The following is a 14,213-nucleotide window of genomic DNA, read 5'->3' as shown; positions in this document are numbered from 1 at the left end:
ATGAAAAATTATAGAAGACATGACTGAGTTCTTCACCCACTGGAATATCATGAAGAATCCATCTTCTTAAAGACTTTCTCATTCACTAAGCATATTATTCTTTTATAAGCATAACTAATTCTATCTAAGCAGTGGATAAAAATAATCTAAAATAGAGACATTATTTCACTGTTATGTCTTTTTTCCAAAAGAAAAAATGATCATGTCTTCCAGCAGCTGTACTAATAAGCGCTTAAAATGACAATGACTCCAGCTCAAAGAAAAAGGCATACTGCAGTGAGAGAACTAGTCAGGGAACCCAGATAAGTTGTATTTTTTCTTATTACTAACGTGAAGCTTGGTAATTATTTTCACCTGCACTGGGTCACTTTAGTTGTGATAACATTAATAAGAAGATAAAGGTTGCAGTCAGATACAGTGGTTTGACATGAAAAAAAAATCATTGCCTCCATGTAGTTAACAAGCTGCTACTTGGGAAAGCTGGCAGGATGAAAGGAAGCGCAGAGGATGTGTGAGAGGCTTATGTTGTGACCAGAACAATTACAAGTGCTGGGCTCTTTAGCATATATAACTTGTATGTAACTGAAAATGACTTAATACTATTATTTGTTTGTGACTTTTAATTAAAGGAAGGTTTCAGAGGAACAGCCATGTTAGTCTGTATTCGCAAAAAGAAAAGGAGTACTTGTGGCACCTTAGAGACTAACCAATTTATTTGAGCATGAGCTTTCGTGAGCTACAGCTCACTTCATCAGATGTATACCGTGGAAACTGGAGTTATTCCATTTAAGTCAATGTCGATTAACACCATCTGAGGATCTGGCCTATTCTCTTCAACTGACTTATTTGGCCCAATCTTGGAATCCTCTCATTACGTCTGTGGGCTAGGTCTGAGACCCATGATAGAAATTATAAGTTATCTCTTTCAATGCACGATTGCTTCTCCAGGTGCTTCTTTGCCCCAAAAAGAGTGCTAGATGTACATCATTGAGCGGTAGGTCCCTCGTATCTGAAAGAGGGTATGGGATGGGAAAAACAGTGCACCATACTCAGTGTTGTTGACTCTCATGGTTTTATCATGAGACTTGTAATAAATGGTGTTTATCTTAAACCCCCAGCTCTTGGAGTTATGTTATTTCATGAGCACTTCAGCTTTCATTTTAAAAAAAAGGTCTTTAGCCCTCATGGTTGTGGATAAGAGATAAAAAATGTTAACCCTACTGGCTCAAAAGCCAGAAGGTAAATAAAAAAGAACCCAAGATGTATTGTTTTAAACCTCATGATTTGTAAGCCAGTCTTGTGATTTTTGGGAGCCTGACTCATGATTCTGAATGGTTGGGTTTGGCAATACTGCACACCATTTTCACAGAGAATCAATCTTACCAAGATATGACTAACTAGGATCAAAGAGCCAAACTGTTTCAGATGTATGTTTGGAGAGTGAGTAGAGACCATTCTGTGTTTACCTGCTGGGCACAGTTACCTTAAACCAAACACACACAGTTAACTCTTGCCACAGCTATGGGGGCCTCTACATTGGTTGAATACTAACAGTCACCTTGATGGGAAAGTCACAGAGGGAGGTCATCCCCCGTGCCCTACCCATGGTTGCTTGCACATATTAATGTGCACTGTTGGCCATGAGGATTTTTCTTCAGAGATTTTGCCTGTGGCACCATAGATCTCAACCACTTTTTTGGATTTTAACTCACTGGTTAGTCCCAAGTAATTTTCTCTTTACACATTTGCATGTGCCTTGCATCGTACAGAAATATATGGCCCCACATGTTTGAACCGTACCGATCTACAGACTTCTCCCATAACCATATCTGGTAAACCAAACGCAGGATGATTCAAAATTAGATATAGTGGGCGGCTGGTGCACAGAGAACCGATGAACAAATAGAGAAATAAACACAGGCATTCCATTGGAATACACAGTACTCCCAGTGAAGTTAGTGAGCACTTTGTTATGAGAGGTTCAGTTCCATTTACAAAGATTTTAGGAGCCACATTTTGATATAAATGTATGGTTTACTGTAAGTTATTTTACATTACCTGCAACAGTAGTCAAGGTTTAAGCTGATTACTTTAGGTTCCTTCTAGTGTATTCATTACATTTACCTTTTGTTCAGTTTGTTAATATTGGGCCTGATCCTGGAAGCCCTCCAGGCCTATGACTTTTAACTGACTTAATTTGTACTTTGTACAGACAGAAAGTTGGCAGAATCGGGCTCAAATTTCAAGTTTGAAAATGAAATAAAAAAAGTTTCTTTGCTCCTGTCTGTTACAAATGCATAAATAATACACATTCAATCCCCAGACCATTAGGCTAGCCAAGTCAATGAAGCAAAAGCATTTCTCAATGCAAAAAGGGAGAGGAAAGAGGGAGGGTACAGTATAAAGGTACATGCAGGAATTTTTAAGACGGGTATTTCTTTCCAACATTCTCTGTAGCTTGTAAGACAGACAGAAAGAAAAAAATCCATCCCTGGAAGCACTTTAAAAGCTTTACAAGGATTTTCTGAAAAGTGTTCTTATTCAAGTCACATAAACTTGATTTAAATGTTGACAGCAGGAAGAAAAGGATATAATTGTTATTTATAGTGAAGATCCATGAAGGGATAATCTTCCCAGTGGCATCATATAGTACTTATTAATTTCAAGTACCGTTGTTGTTCTAGTGTTGAAAGCTACTTTTATAGTAAAATAAAGAAAAACCTGAAGGCCCTAATCCTGAAGCAATTTACACATCTGCATAACTGTACTCCCATGAATAATCTCATTGACATCACTGAGACTATTCATATTGGTAGAGTTATGCATGTACGTATATCTTTGAAGGATCAGCATCTTAATGCCATAGGTTCTGTCTGATCCTGCAAACACTTAAGCACATGGAGTAGCCCCAATTATATGTCTCATGTTACTAAAGTTAAAGCCCAGGTGTGTTTGCAGGCTTAGGATCTTAGAAATCATTCAGGTGAAAATGTAACCACTGACCTGGTAATGGGAGCAGAACTGAACTCAAATTTAAGTCAATAGGAGTTTTACCTTTAATTTCAATCTGAGCAGGATCAGGCCCTGAAACTTTATTAAAATAAAAATAAATAAATAAAACAATATTAAAATATTGGTTTTAAAAATAATTTTATATCATGTGCACCCAGCACAAAAATATAAAAAAGAAAGGGTCATTTGTTTATCTGTGTTGTCAGCAGCCGAGATTTATGACAAACCTACCCAAGTTGTGGGAATTCAGCTAAAAACTGCTGAATCCCTTGGGTACTTTCTGAGATGCTGTGGGGTCTTGCAGGATTTTATGATAACTGTATATCAACTGTACACAACGATATACAGTTATCATAAAATCCTGCAAGACCCCACAGCATCTCAGAAAGTACCCAAGGGATTCAGCAGTTTTTAGCTCACAACACTGCAGTCAGATTATTCAGATTTAAGAGAGCAAAGAGAAGGGTGCAAGAAATCAAAAAAGACACAGATAGGTAAACACCACTTTAAGAAAATAGCAGTTATCAATTACTTACTTGCAGCAATACATTTAAACAGATCTTATTTGATAAAATGTTAGCACTGACATGCCAAAACCAGCAACAGATCAGTGTAACACAAATACACCAGAGCTCCCCAAATCCTGCCATCCTTTACAGATATTACCTTCCTTCTTCCACAAGGAAATATTATATTTTTCAATAAGAAATAAAACTGTGAGTAAGCAGCAAATTATTATGTTAACAGAAGGGCTAAAAGAACAACCTATAGCCTGGTTTATGATCCATATTGTTTTGGTTAAACATGGTGAAAATGAAGCAGGGACTGTCATTTGCCATATGTTTGTACAGATACTGTACCTGATTGGGACCTCTAAGTACTGCCCCAATACAAACTTTAAACAATACTACTAATAAAATCATATAGAGCTTGACCGTGGTCCCGTCAAAGTCAGTACGAGTTCAGCTGGCGTGAGATCAGCCTCTTCATGTCCACATAATATATTACTCTGAATTTTTTTATTGAGATGATCTATATTAGCTAGCTACAAAACCAACATATGGATTATTAGCATATCTAAAGGGGTCCAAAATGCACTGGATGCAAGAAACCAAGAATCCCATCCTAAGGCCATTTGTGTACTTTCCTGAATTATTATTATTATTGATGTTATTTTGACTGTAAACTCTTTGGGGCAGGAACCATCTTTTTTGGTCTGTGTTTGTACAGCACCTAGCAAAATGGGATCCTGATCCAACTGAAGCCCTTATGTGCTACCACATACAAATTAATGAATAAAGAAGAAAAGAAAAAGAAAAGGGAAAAGTAAATTATTGTTTTCCCTGAAAGCAAACACAACTGCTAACTTGCTGAATCTGATGTACCTTTGTCATCCGAGCATAGACATTTTTTCACTGATACAAAACCTGAACTGCCTACCAGAGATCAGCAGTCTGTGAGATGTCATGTGTTCTGTAGGATTGCTCGCATTTGGCCCCATATTTGCACACAAGAAAATGCTTCCATTCTTTCCTACCTATCTTAGGTATTTCTAATGTGCCTGTCTTTATAGCGTCCAAGGCCCTGGCTCTGCATTTAGAACTCTGCAGGTGGGCCCCAGTGCACACGCAGAGCCCCATTGAATTCAAAGAGGTTCCTTGTGGACACAGGAGTCCACCCATATGGTTCTCAGTGCAGGATTGGGACTGTGACCCTAAGCAGCCCTGTATTCAGACTCTACACATGGTTGCAATGATGTTTGTACAAAATATGCCTTGTAAGGTATCATTTCAAAACTAATAACACACTGGTCATTAATGTCATTGTAAAATGCATGGGTTAACCTTACAAGTGAAGTTATGTATTCCCTCTGTATAATGTTACTAGAGCATGTTTAAGACAAAGAGAGTAGCCTAAGTAAAGGTGATAAACAGGTATGTCCTAGAAGGAACATTGGTTTACCTCAATTTACATACTAACCATAAACAAAGCTATCAAGCTAAACCAGTGGGGTTGTCTTGAGCCTGAACTCGAGAGACAGAGAACTGACATGACTCCTGCCCCTCAGGCAGACACAGGAGACTGAATCCCCAGAAGGCCTTCCTGAGTTTGAGAACAAAGACAATTCTTTGGGAATGAGAAAGGTCCTGATAGAGAGACAGTCGGCCGTGCAGGACAACAAATAATTGGTGAGAGAAACCATCTTAAACAAAGACTGTACCTTGCTAGATTAAGTTTTAGACTTTTAGATGCATTTTCACTTTTATTTGCTTGTACCATATCTGCCTTTATTTCTTTTATTTGGCATCATTTAACCTATGTCAAGTTGTTAATAAACTTGTTTTATTTTAATCTAAACTAACCCAGTACTGTGTTTGAAGTGAAGTAGTTGCTTACTCCAGTTAATGTGGCAAGGTGCTGGGTACGGACTCTTTAAGGGAGCAAACAAACCTTATTATGTCTCTGAGTGGTCCAGGAGAGGGCTGGACATTTCAGGGCAGATGGTTTGGGGGAAATTCGGGACTGGGGATATGTTGGGGTCTCTTGGCTTAGAGATAACCAAGACTGGTGGAGATCAGAGTGTGGCTGTGGTGTAACAAGCAGGCTGCTGGAGTCAGAGTTGCTGAACCAGGGCTTACCACACAGATACTCAGTGCATGCTTGTATGCTGGCTGAGAACATCCAGACAGGAAGCTACAGCAGCAGCTCCTTTTAAGACACGCAGGGTTACAGGACAAGCAATGACACAACCTCTCACTGGCCTGGGCTGCAGCCCAAAACGCGACAGAAGCCTAACGCTCCAATTCAGAAAAATCACCAAGGCATCTGCTTAAGTCTTAATTAAGTCGGTGGTGCTTGAGTAGGTCCTTAACTCCAACCTTGTTCAGCACAGACGTAAGGACACGCTTACATGTTCTGATAAATTGAGACCTACGTGCTGAAGCTTAGCTAGCTCTGTACCGAAGCTGAGGCAACCTGCCTGCCCACATGTTCCACAACGAGTTCACAACCATGTCGCACCGATTGCTGTGAGGCAATCGTTTTAGAAGTGAACTGTCTGTTTTGGTCATTGTGAAAAAGGGGTTAACTTGTTTAACTTTATTTATTATTCCAAAGTTTCAGAAATCCTACATTTCCTGAAAAAATGACCCTTGTGTGTGTGTTTTTATATTTGATACATGCACACTAGGTGACATAAGAGATGAGTATACATGAGTATACATTTACAGTAGTAAACTCATTAATTGGAAAACATTGGTCAGTGGTTAGTAAATAATCTGGAAATTCTACTTTAAATGGTATCAAAGTTGTAATTTAATATTTCTACTGGCATTGAGCTGAAGGCACCTGGATTGCTTTAAAAAGGAGGCCCAAAGGAAAAAAGTCATAACAAGAGGAAAATAAATGTCTTTTTTAAAGTTTCCTTCTCTTTTGATTGTCAGAACCATTTTTTGTAACTGATCCTCAGGCCAAATCCTGCTTGCCTTTGGAACCTCTAGCATAAGTCAAATATTTGGCTCATGTATGGATACAGGACTTGACAGCGCACCACTGAAATTAATGGGAGCGTTGCCATCAGCTCCAGTGGACAAAGACTAAGGCTCTTAGAGCACTGTTTGCAAACAGCTTTGAACGATCATTCAAAGGTACTTTTTCAGCATTTTCTTTAAAAAAAAAAAAGAGAGAGAGAGATCAACTATGAAATGAACAAACCTTGCAGGAAGCGGAGGGTCAGCTTTTCCAGCTACCAACCAGGAAGATCTGTGGTAAGCGTATCTATATCTCTTATTGTCCACTGGAACTATATCCATTAGCACTATGTACCTGGCCTCAGGATCCACTCCCGAAAAGGAAACCCTAATAGTAGGAAACATCCTCCTGAAATAGAAGGAAATTAGAAAATAAACATATGAAAAGGCAGCAGAAAAAGGAGCTTTTGAAATGTTGCTCCAAATTTAAAAAAAAAAAAAATTACATTCAAGTCACCAGGAAGAAAAAAATTTCAAAATATTTATATTTCAATTTGATGGGCATTTAAACCATCTGTACCCCTATAAAATACACATAGAACGGATACCCTGATATTAGAGTAATTTTTTGAAATAGGAGGAAATATAAATTTTTATATGGTATATATTTTCTGCCTAGGAGTTAAAGTATAATTATTCTAATTTCAGAGTTTCATTCATATAGACACAGTGTGATTTTTTTTCACAAATATACATATATATATTGGAGCTGAGAAAATATTGCAAAAACTATTTTCATTAGTATTTCTGCAAATGTTGAACTTATTTTCTTTTACTCTGTTAACGTTTTCCAGAAGTATTCCAGCAAATGCGCTTTCTTTACAAGAACTTTGGTGAAAAATTAATGTTAAGACTAAACACTCCAATATTTAGCAAAAATGGCATTTTAAATTGCTTAAGTAATAAAAACGAGCACTTCCAATTGCAAATGTTACACCTGATGTTACAACACAAAACATGCATTGCTATTTGATACTTACAAAAATCATATAATCAGGGAATTAAACTACTACTAAGTGACTTACACAGCTACCAAACATAACACAAATTGTGAATTTTCAAAACTGTTTTTGACTGACCTAAAAACCAACAGATTTTTACTGGAGAAATTTATGAGTAACTTAAAATAAGTATGGGGGAGTTGCACATGAGTTGTGACCCTAAAAAGGAGACATTTGTCAAATTTATATTATGATTTATTTCTCCAGGACTCTCTCTGTGTGTGCACAAATACACAGCTACAAAGTTATAACACAAAGTAAAAATTTTAAAAAACTATATAACATAATGTCACAAAACTATATAAAAACTATATAAATTCACAAAGATCACCTGTCTATGTTGCTCTGGTTTACAACTAATAAAGGGCCCAATTCTGCTTCCACTGAAGTCTATGGTCATTATGGCTTATCTCTTGTTATTTCAGAAGCTTTTGCCTAGATCCTGCCCAATTGTCAACAAAGGGTTTGAACCTAGCCACTGAATCATTGGGAAGTCATGCAATTAATTTCAGTGGGATCAGGAGCAGCACAACCATAGAACAGTCTCTGTGATGTGCATAGTCTACACTCTACAGGCACTTTCCCAAGCAGAGATATGTCCCCTAAATCAGTAGGGCCCCAAATCCAAAACCCAATGAAATCTCTAGAAGCCTTTGATGGGGCTGGCGGGGGTTACTTCTTAAATTATAAAGGAAAGGAGACAAAGCAAAGTGAAAAGCATCTTCCTAAAATCTGCAAAAGGGACATTGGAAGCTCAGGCTTTTAAGGTCTCCACAAGAATCCAAATGCATCTGAAGTTCTTTCCTGCATTTACAAATTGCCTATTACGATCTAATTCATTGTACCTCTCTCAGTGCTTTTGAGCCTGTCTATCTGGGCCAATGTTTGGGAGCAACCTCTACTCAAAGGGTCAGAACCAACAAGCGCTCAATGCTAATGGCATGGGAAGCGTGCCTCTCCAAAGTGAAAGGCCGGACTCTCCTGTACAAGAGCTAAGAGGATCAGGGGGGTGGGAGGAAACTGAATGATGCACCCTTCCCAACAGCTACCCCGCTTCCCAGGAGCTCTGAGTAGGATACTTGTAGCACCTCCAGCACAATCTGGTAACACCAGCAGATGTTGATCGGTCAGCGGATTGCACCAGGAGCTTTCCTCTCCAGGAAGCTCCATGGTGTCTGTGTGACAAAGAACCAGCTGGACCTCTCTCTCTCTGACCATGACAGGCATAGTGCTGGCATAGGGCCGGCAGGGGGCGCTAAGGGACTCTATAGTAAACCCAGGGCAAACAATTTTAAAATAAATGGGATTTAAAAAAAAATACTTGTTTCTTTTGGGAGTTCGGGGTCAAACTTGTCATTCTAAAAACGAATGTAGAATAGTGTTTTGAACCATGTAGCGGGTTGGGAGCGGGAAATGCATGCAATAGTTTAGCACGGGGTGCAGACGGTGCAACTTGGGAGGATGATCCTGGGGGTGAGCATTGCTCAGAGGCCCGGGGGAGCGACCCATCCCGCGGGCTGGACACCTCTCTTCCCAGCTCAGACGCACAGGGGGATAAGAATAAGCTTGTGCTTTGCAAGCAGAGCCCACCCAGCCACCCCCCCCCCCCCGCCCCTTAGCACCGGGCGCTGCCTGGTGGCCCTAGCGAGTCCCAGGGCCCTTCGGCGCGTGCGGGCTGCTCCCCTCCATCACCGATGAGCCAGCGCTCGCAGCTGTTCTGCCTCCTCTCCACCTTGCCGGGTGTAGGGCGAGTCCCACCCAGCCCTACAGCAGCTGGCCGCATTTTTTTTTTTTTTTTTTTTGGTAATTCCCTGGGGTTTTCTTTACAAGTCCCTTGTAACAGGCCGGCAGCACAGAAAACGGGGCGAGTACACCGCCCCCCCCCCCATTCATTCCCCCGCTCCCCATGCTGCTCTCCAGCCTTACCTGCCAGACTTGGTGATGATCATCTCGGTGCCCAGCTCGTGGAACTTGTCCCACAGCTCCTTGGTCTCCAGGCTGCAGGAGATCTTAGCCATTTCCTCACTGGGGATGATGGGGGTGGTGGGGATGAGGGGCTCGGTGCAGAGGGCGGCAGGGCTGGCGCTGAACTCCCCGTGGGGATCCAGGCTGGACAAGTCACTCAGGGGCTGAGCGCAGGAGGATTTCTCAACAAATTGTTCTGAAAGAGGAGAGAGAGAGAGAGGGAGATGACAATGAGGAGAGACGATCATTGCTCTGAAATATAAGGCATTTAGGTTCTGAGCCGTGTAGACAAGGACTCCATCAGGAGCCAGTAGTGCAATGGGCTCCTGTCTAAATCTAAACCACTGTACAGGGCCAAGTCTTTCCAAAGTCACTAAAGATTTTTGGGAGTGTAACTTGAGACGCCTTAAAATGGGCCTGATTCTCAGAGTCTTAAAGGGACTGCTATCCAGGTGTCACACGGACACTGAATCCCTTAAACTAGCTTGGGGGTGGGGGGGTAGGGGGGAAGCTTGGTCCCTGGGAATATTACCTACTGGAGAGACTGGATATGAACTGCTTTCTGCTGTAGTATTTCCAATGGAGGAACAAATGCAGCCCTTTCAGGATCATGGACATTCTCGCATCTCAAATGACAGGAGGTCGCAAAAATAGGAAGCTGGGAAATTTCTCCCTCAAAGGGACTCAGGACCGGAGGAGAGAAACCCCGGGCTTTCCCTACATCTGAATCTCAAGAATGTCGATCATTTATATACAGTGACGTTTCCCCCACTTCCCCGAGCACAGAAAGCATTTCCAGAACTGAGTGTTCAGAGAAGAACATAAGAACGGCCACTTAGGGTCAGACCAATGGTCCATCTAGCCCAGTATCCTGTCTTGGTGCCTGGTGCTTCCGAAGAAATCAACAGAACCGGATTAAGTTAAAAGTTTCAGAAGAAAATGATCAACAGGGGAAGAGACTTGACTGTATATTTGCACTGGTTTTCTACCCTCGTGTGACCAGAGATCCTTGTGCGGAGGGCACTTCAAACACACAGGAAAGCTGATTGTCCAATATCTCCTGCTAATAGGTGATTTCAGTGGAAAGGTCACTTTGCCACTGACCACAGGATGACAAATTCTCATTAAAACAGGAGCATTCGGCTCCAGTTTTGATAAGGGCAGACTGCGCAAGTCAGTGTGATTGAATGCAGGAGAGTTTTCTAATTGTTTCCATTATCATAACCCTTAAAAAGAAACTTCTTGAGTGTGATGCAGGAGATATTTTGTGGATAGAAAGTGTTTTGTGGGCGGCGTGGATATAACTATAAAACAGAAGCCAACACAGTAAGAGGGGATTCTGAAGTCTTTGCAGAGACTCATTCTTGTTCTTTCCCCTCTCCCCTTTGTTATAATTACAGTTTTGCAGGTATCCTAACAAGGTTGACCAAACACTTCGCCTTAAATCTTTTAAACGACTGCGCTTACAGTAAATGAAAGAGAAGAAAAATACAGCTAACACATTTTGAAAGCAGTCAGTATATTTACCAGAATACATGATTATTAAACAAAGGATGTACATGTGTTGTTTGGAAACTGGCGTCCTCAAAAGAGGTTTTAAAAATAATCTATATCTGGCGTTGGGATATTTTGCCCATCAGTAAATTATGGATAATACAGAGACAATGCTATTAATATTTTGTCTAGGATAAATGTATGTGCAAACACTTCAGAATATTATTTTCTTACTTCAAAGAAACATACAAGTTTTGTAAAGTACATTTAATAGTTTAACTTAATTTTCATCTGAAACGAAACCAATTCAAAGAGAGATTATTATTAGAATAATCTCTTCCGTGTTATGTTAGAACGTTAACGAATTCCACTGTCCTGGTTTCATTTTATACGATCTTGGATCAAAAATACAGCACTATGCTTGTCATATTATTTGAATCTCCAGACTCAAGCGAACTTTACTTGAACAAATACGCTGTTAAAATCACAAAGCAGCGATTTCTCCCCCACATCCTCAAAATACAAATATCGAATTAGGATATTTAGTGTACTAGATTATTTTTAATGTGTTTTGGAACATGAGAAGAAATCGAATATGACTTGAAGAAGTGTTTCCAGTAGACATAGACAAAAGCACTGAATAATCCAAAAGGGAAGTTAAATACTGCATTCTGTGTCAAGCACACATTTTATAACGTATCCGGCCTACATCCCATCATAAACCAAAAATTAGAAAACAAAAAGAATATTTAAAACACAAGAAAGATTTTGTAGATCAGCCAGTGTATAACTTTATTAGATGTAGCAGATATCAAGCGATCTGGCAATACTTAATCCGTCCAATTTTGGTTTAATACTATTAATCTAGACCCTACCATTCTGGAGAAAGTCTTTTTTTTTTTTTGTCTTTTATTTTTGGTAATTTTCTGCGAGTTTCTGGATATAGGCATAAAAAAATCTGGACGTTCAACTCGGTCGTCTTGAATCGCATTCACTAAAGGGTTTAAATAATTGTAAGCGAACGCATTTGTTGAAACTCACAATGACTTACTATTCAGAATGATTATGTATTAAACATAAATAATTTGATTTTTGCTTCTCACAGGGTGCATAGGCTAAGTAATCAAAGGATAAGAAACAAAAACTTTCAGAACGGTTTACATAATTTCATTAGCGCTTGTTAACCTGCAAACAATAGCGTAATAATTGTTTTCGGGTTTTGTTTGTTGTACTTCTTAAAGTACAGGTAATTTACATAACAATTTAAAGTAATGTCTCTTGCATCATTCACATGAGTGGAGAGAAACGTATCTGCCTTCTTCCTCACAGACTGAAATTTTCTATAAATGGTAAAGGTTGTTAAATAAACAGTGTCACTAAAAGTGGACTAATTTGGAAAACGGTTACTGGTTAATGTTCTAAACTACCTCGACTGAAAATGACGGCAGGAATAAAAAAAAGATGGCTTTGTGATAAAGTTTTAGCTTCCGTAAGGAAAATAAATATAAGAACTTAAAACAGAAGATACAAAAGTTATTCTGTGACTTGTGCCGCAGTCTAGCGAATTTCGCAATTAAACAGCAATTTTAAAATTCTCTTGCTGGTGCTAGTTATTTATTAAAATTACTCATGTTCTCCCATTAAATGAAAGTACGCGAATGAAAATATGAACGTGTATATCATGCAATCTAGCTTTATAATTTGCTAAAATTGGATCCCAGCTTGGCTAACTTGCCCTTTTATGTATACCCTTTGCAACTATTACTGCCTCCAAACCTCAGGTTTCAGCGACATCTGGACTGGTTGCGTTGAGTTTTGGTGTTATTCTGAGGGAAAGCCTCGCCTTAAAACAGTAATCAATGCCACAAGGAACCAATTTAAAATACAGGAAAATGGACAGACAATACTCAAATGCGTTAGTATTTCTTTGACCAGACTAAAAAGAACACACAGAGAAAGCCAGAACACGGACCAAACTCAGCCTGGATTCCTCACACATCTGCCGCGTAGCATTTAAACAATTTCCTTTACTTTCTTTGCTTCGTATCTGTTGGCTTCGCGACACTGTGTTCTGACTTTCAAAGCATTAAGTGACATGCAACGCCCCTCCCTCCCAACAGATATTTGACTTCATTCCTCTCTAGCTACCTGCTTCCTGGAACGGACCAGAGATCCGTTTGGGCAGGACCGACACAGGATCCAGTCCCGCGGCTGAGACAGCACGGCCCAGGAATACAACTTACCCAGCGGTTTGATGGTGCTCTCTGCACTTTCCTTTTCTTTCGAGCTTCCACTTGACATGAGAGCAGCAATGGAGAACGCGTTGGCTCTGGAGGAGAGCTGAGGTTTGGGGGATGCTGTGTACTCCATGATCACAGAGTAAATCCTACACACACCAAGCAAGAAGGTCTTAAATTGATCCCCAGCTTCCAGCCAATAACAAATAAAAATCCTACAAAACTAAGCAGCGGAGCCAACCGAGAGAACACAGAGCCGGCTACTCGGCCCGGGAACCAAACTTAGGAGAGCTTGCGGGGCCGGGGGAGGCAAGGAGACACTGCGGGGCCCACCACTTTGTGTGTATGGAGAATAACTAGGATTTCACAACGCCCGCGGGGTCGGATCTAAGGCCCCGGACAGGATTAGGTTAAACTGTCACCATCCTCTCCCGGGCGCTGCGCTAGATGGCTCGCTGCGTGTGAGAGAAGCGAGTTGGCTCCGGCGGCGACTCTCTGCTGGTGGGAGCCGGAGCCCGGAGTGGCTCAGAGGGCAGAAGGGTGGACACTGCGATCAGTCGCACACTTTCCTCCGCCTTAATTTGCTGGCCGCAGAGATCCTATCGGCTGCTGGCCAATCGGCTCCGGGCCACGTCAAGGGCTTTCTGATCCTCTTGATAGGACGTGGGAGGAGGGAGCGCTGAGCTCTTTAAACTCCCCTCCCTGCCTTCCTTATGTCTCTAGCCAAGAGGAAAGGCAGGAGCGGCGCAGGGCGAGCCGATAGACTGCAGCGGGTCACACACACGAGCTATTCCGAGCAACCGCAGCTTGGAAGGACAACCAGGGAGGGTGGATTTCAGGGGACAGCAGCGCGATCCAGCCCAGGCTTTGCCCATGGGCAGAAATGCATTTTCCACAGCTGGGATGGTCGCTCACCAGTCTGTGGAAGACTGTATGTTTCAGATACCCCTGACCCTCCATATACTGTAGTGGCC

The 14,213-nt window shown here is 41.0% G+C and overlaps 1 protein-coding gene across 1 annotated transcript in view; it reads right to left on the bottom strand.

Moving 5' to 3' along the window:
- TBX20 (T-box transcription factor 20) overlaps positions 1–13,778 on the bottom strand; it is a 48,442-nt gene extending 34,664 nt beyond the window's left edge. The window contains exons 1-3 of the mRNA XM_048839071.2: positions 13,246–13,778; positions 9,470–9,704; positions 6,727–6,891 (exon numbers count right to left, since the gene is read on the bottom strand). Of these exons, the coding sequence (XP_048695028.1) occupies positions 6,727–6,891; positions 9,470–9,704; positions 13,246–13,372 (527 nt within the window). The 5' untranslated portion in view covers positions 13,373–13,778. The remainder of the gene's footprint in view (positions 1–6,726; positions 6,892–9,469; positions 9,705–13,245) is intronic.
- Positions 13,779–14,213: the final 435 nt, after the last annotated feature.

The sequence above is a fragment of the Caretta caretta genome, chromosome 2 (genome assembly GCF_965140235.1).
Source record: "Caretta caretta isolate rCarCar2 chromosome 2, rCarCar1.hap1, whole genome shotgun sequence".
NCBI lineage: Eukaryota > Metazoa > Chordata > Testudines > Cheloniidae > Caretta > Caretta caretta.
This window is presented reverse-complemented; position numbering and strand designations above follow the sequence as displayed.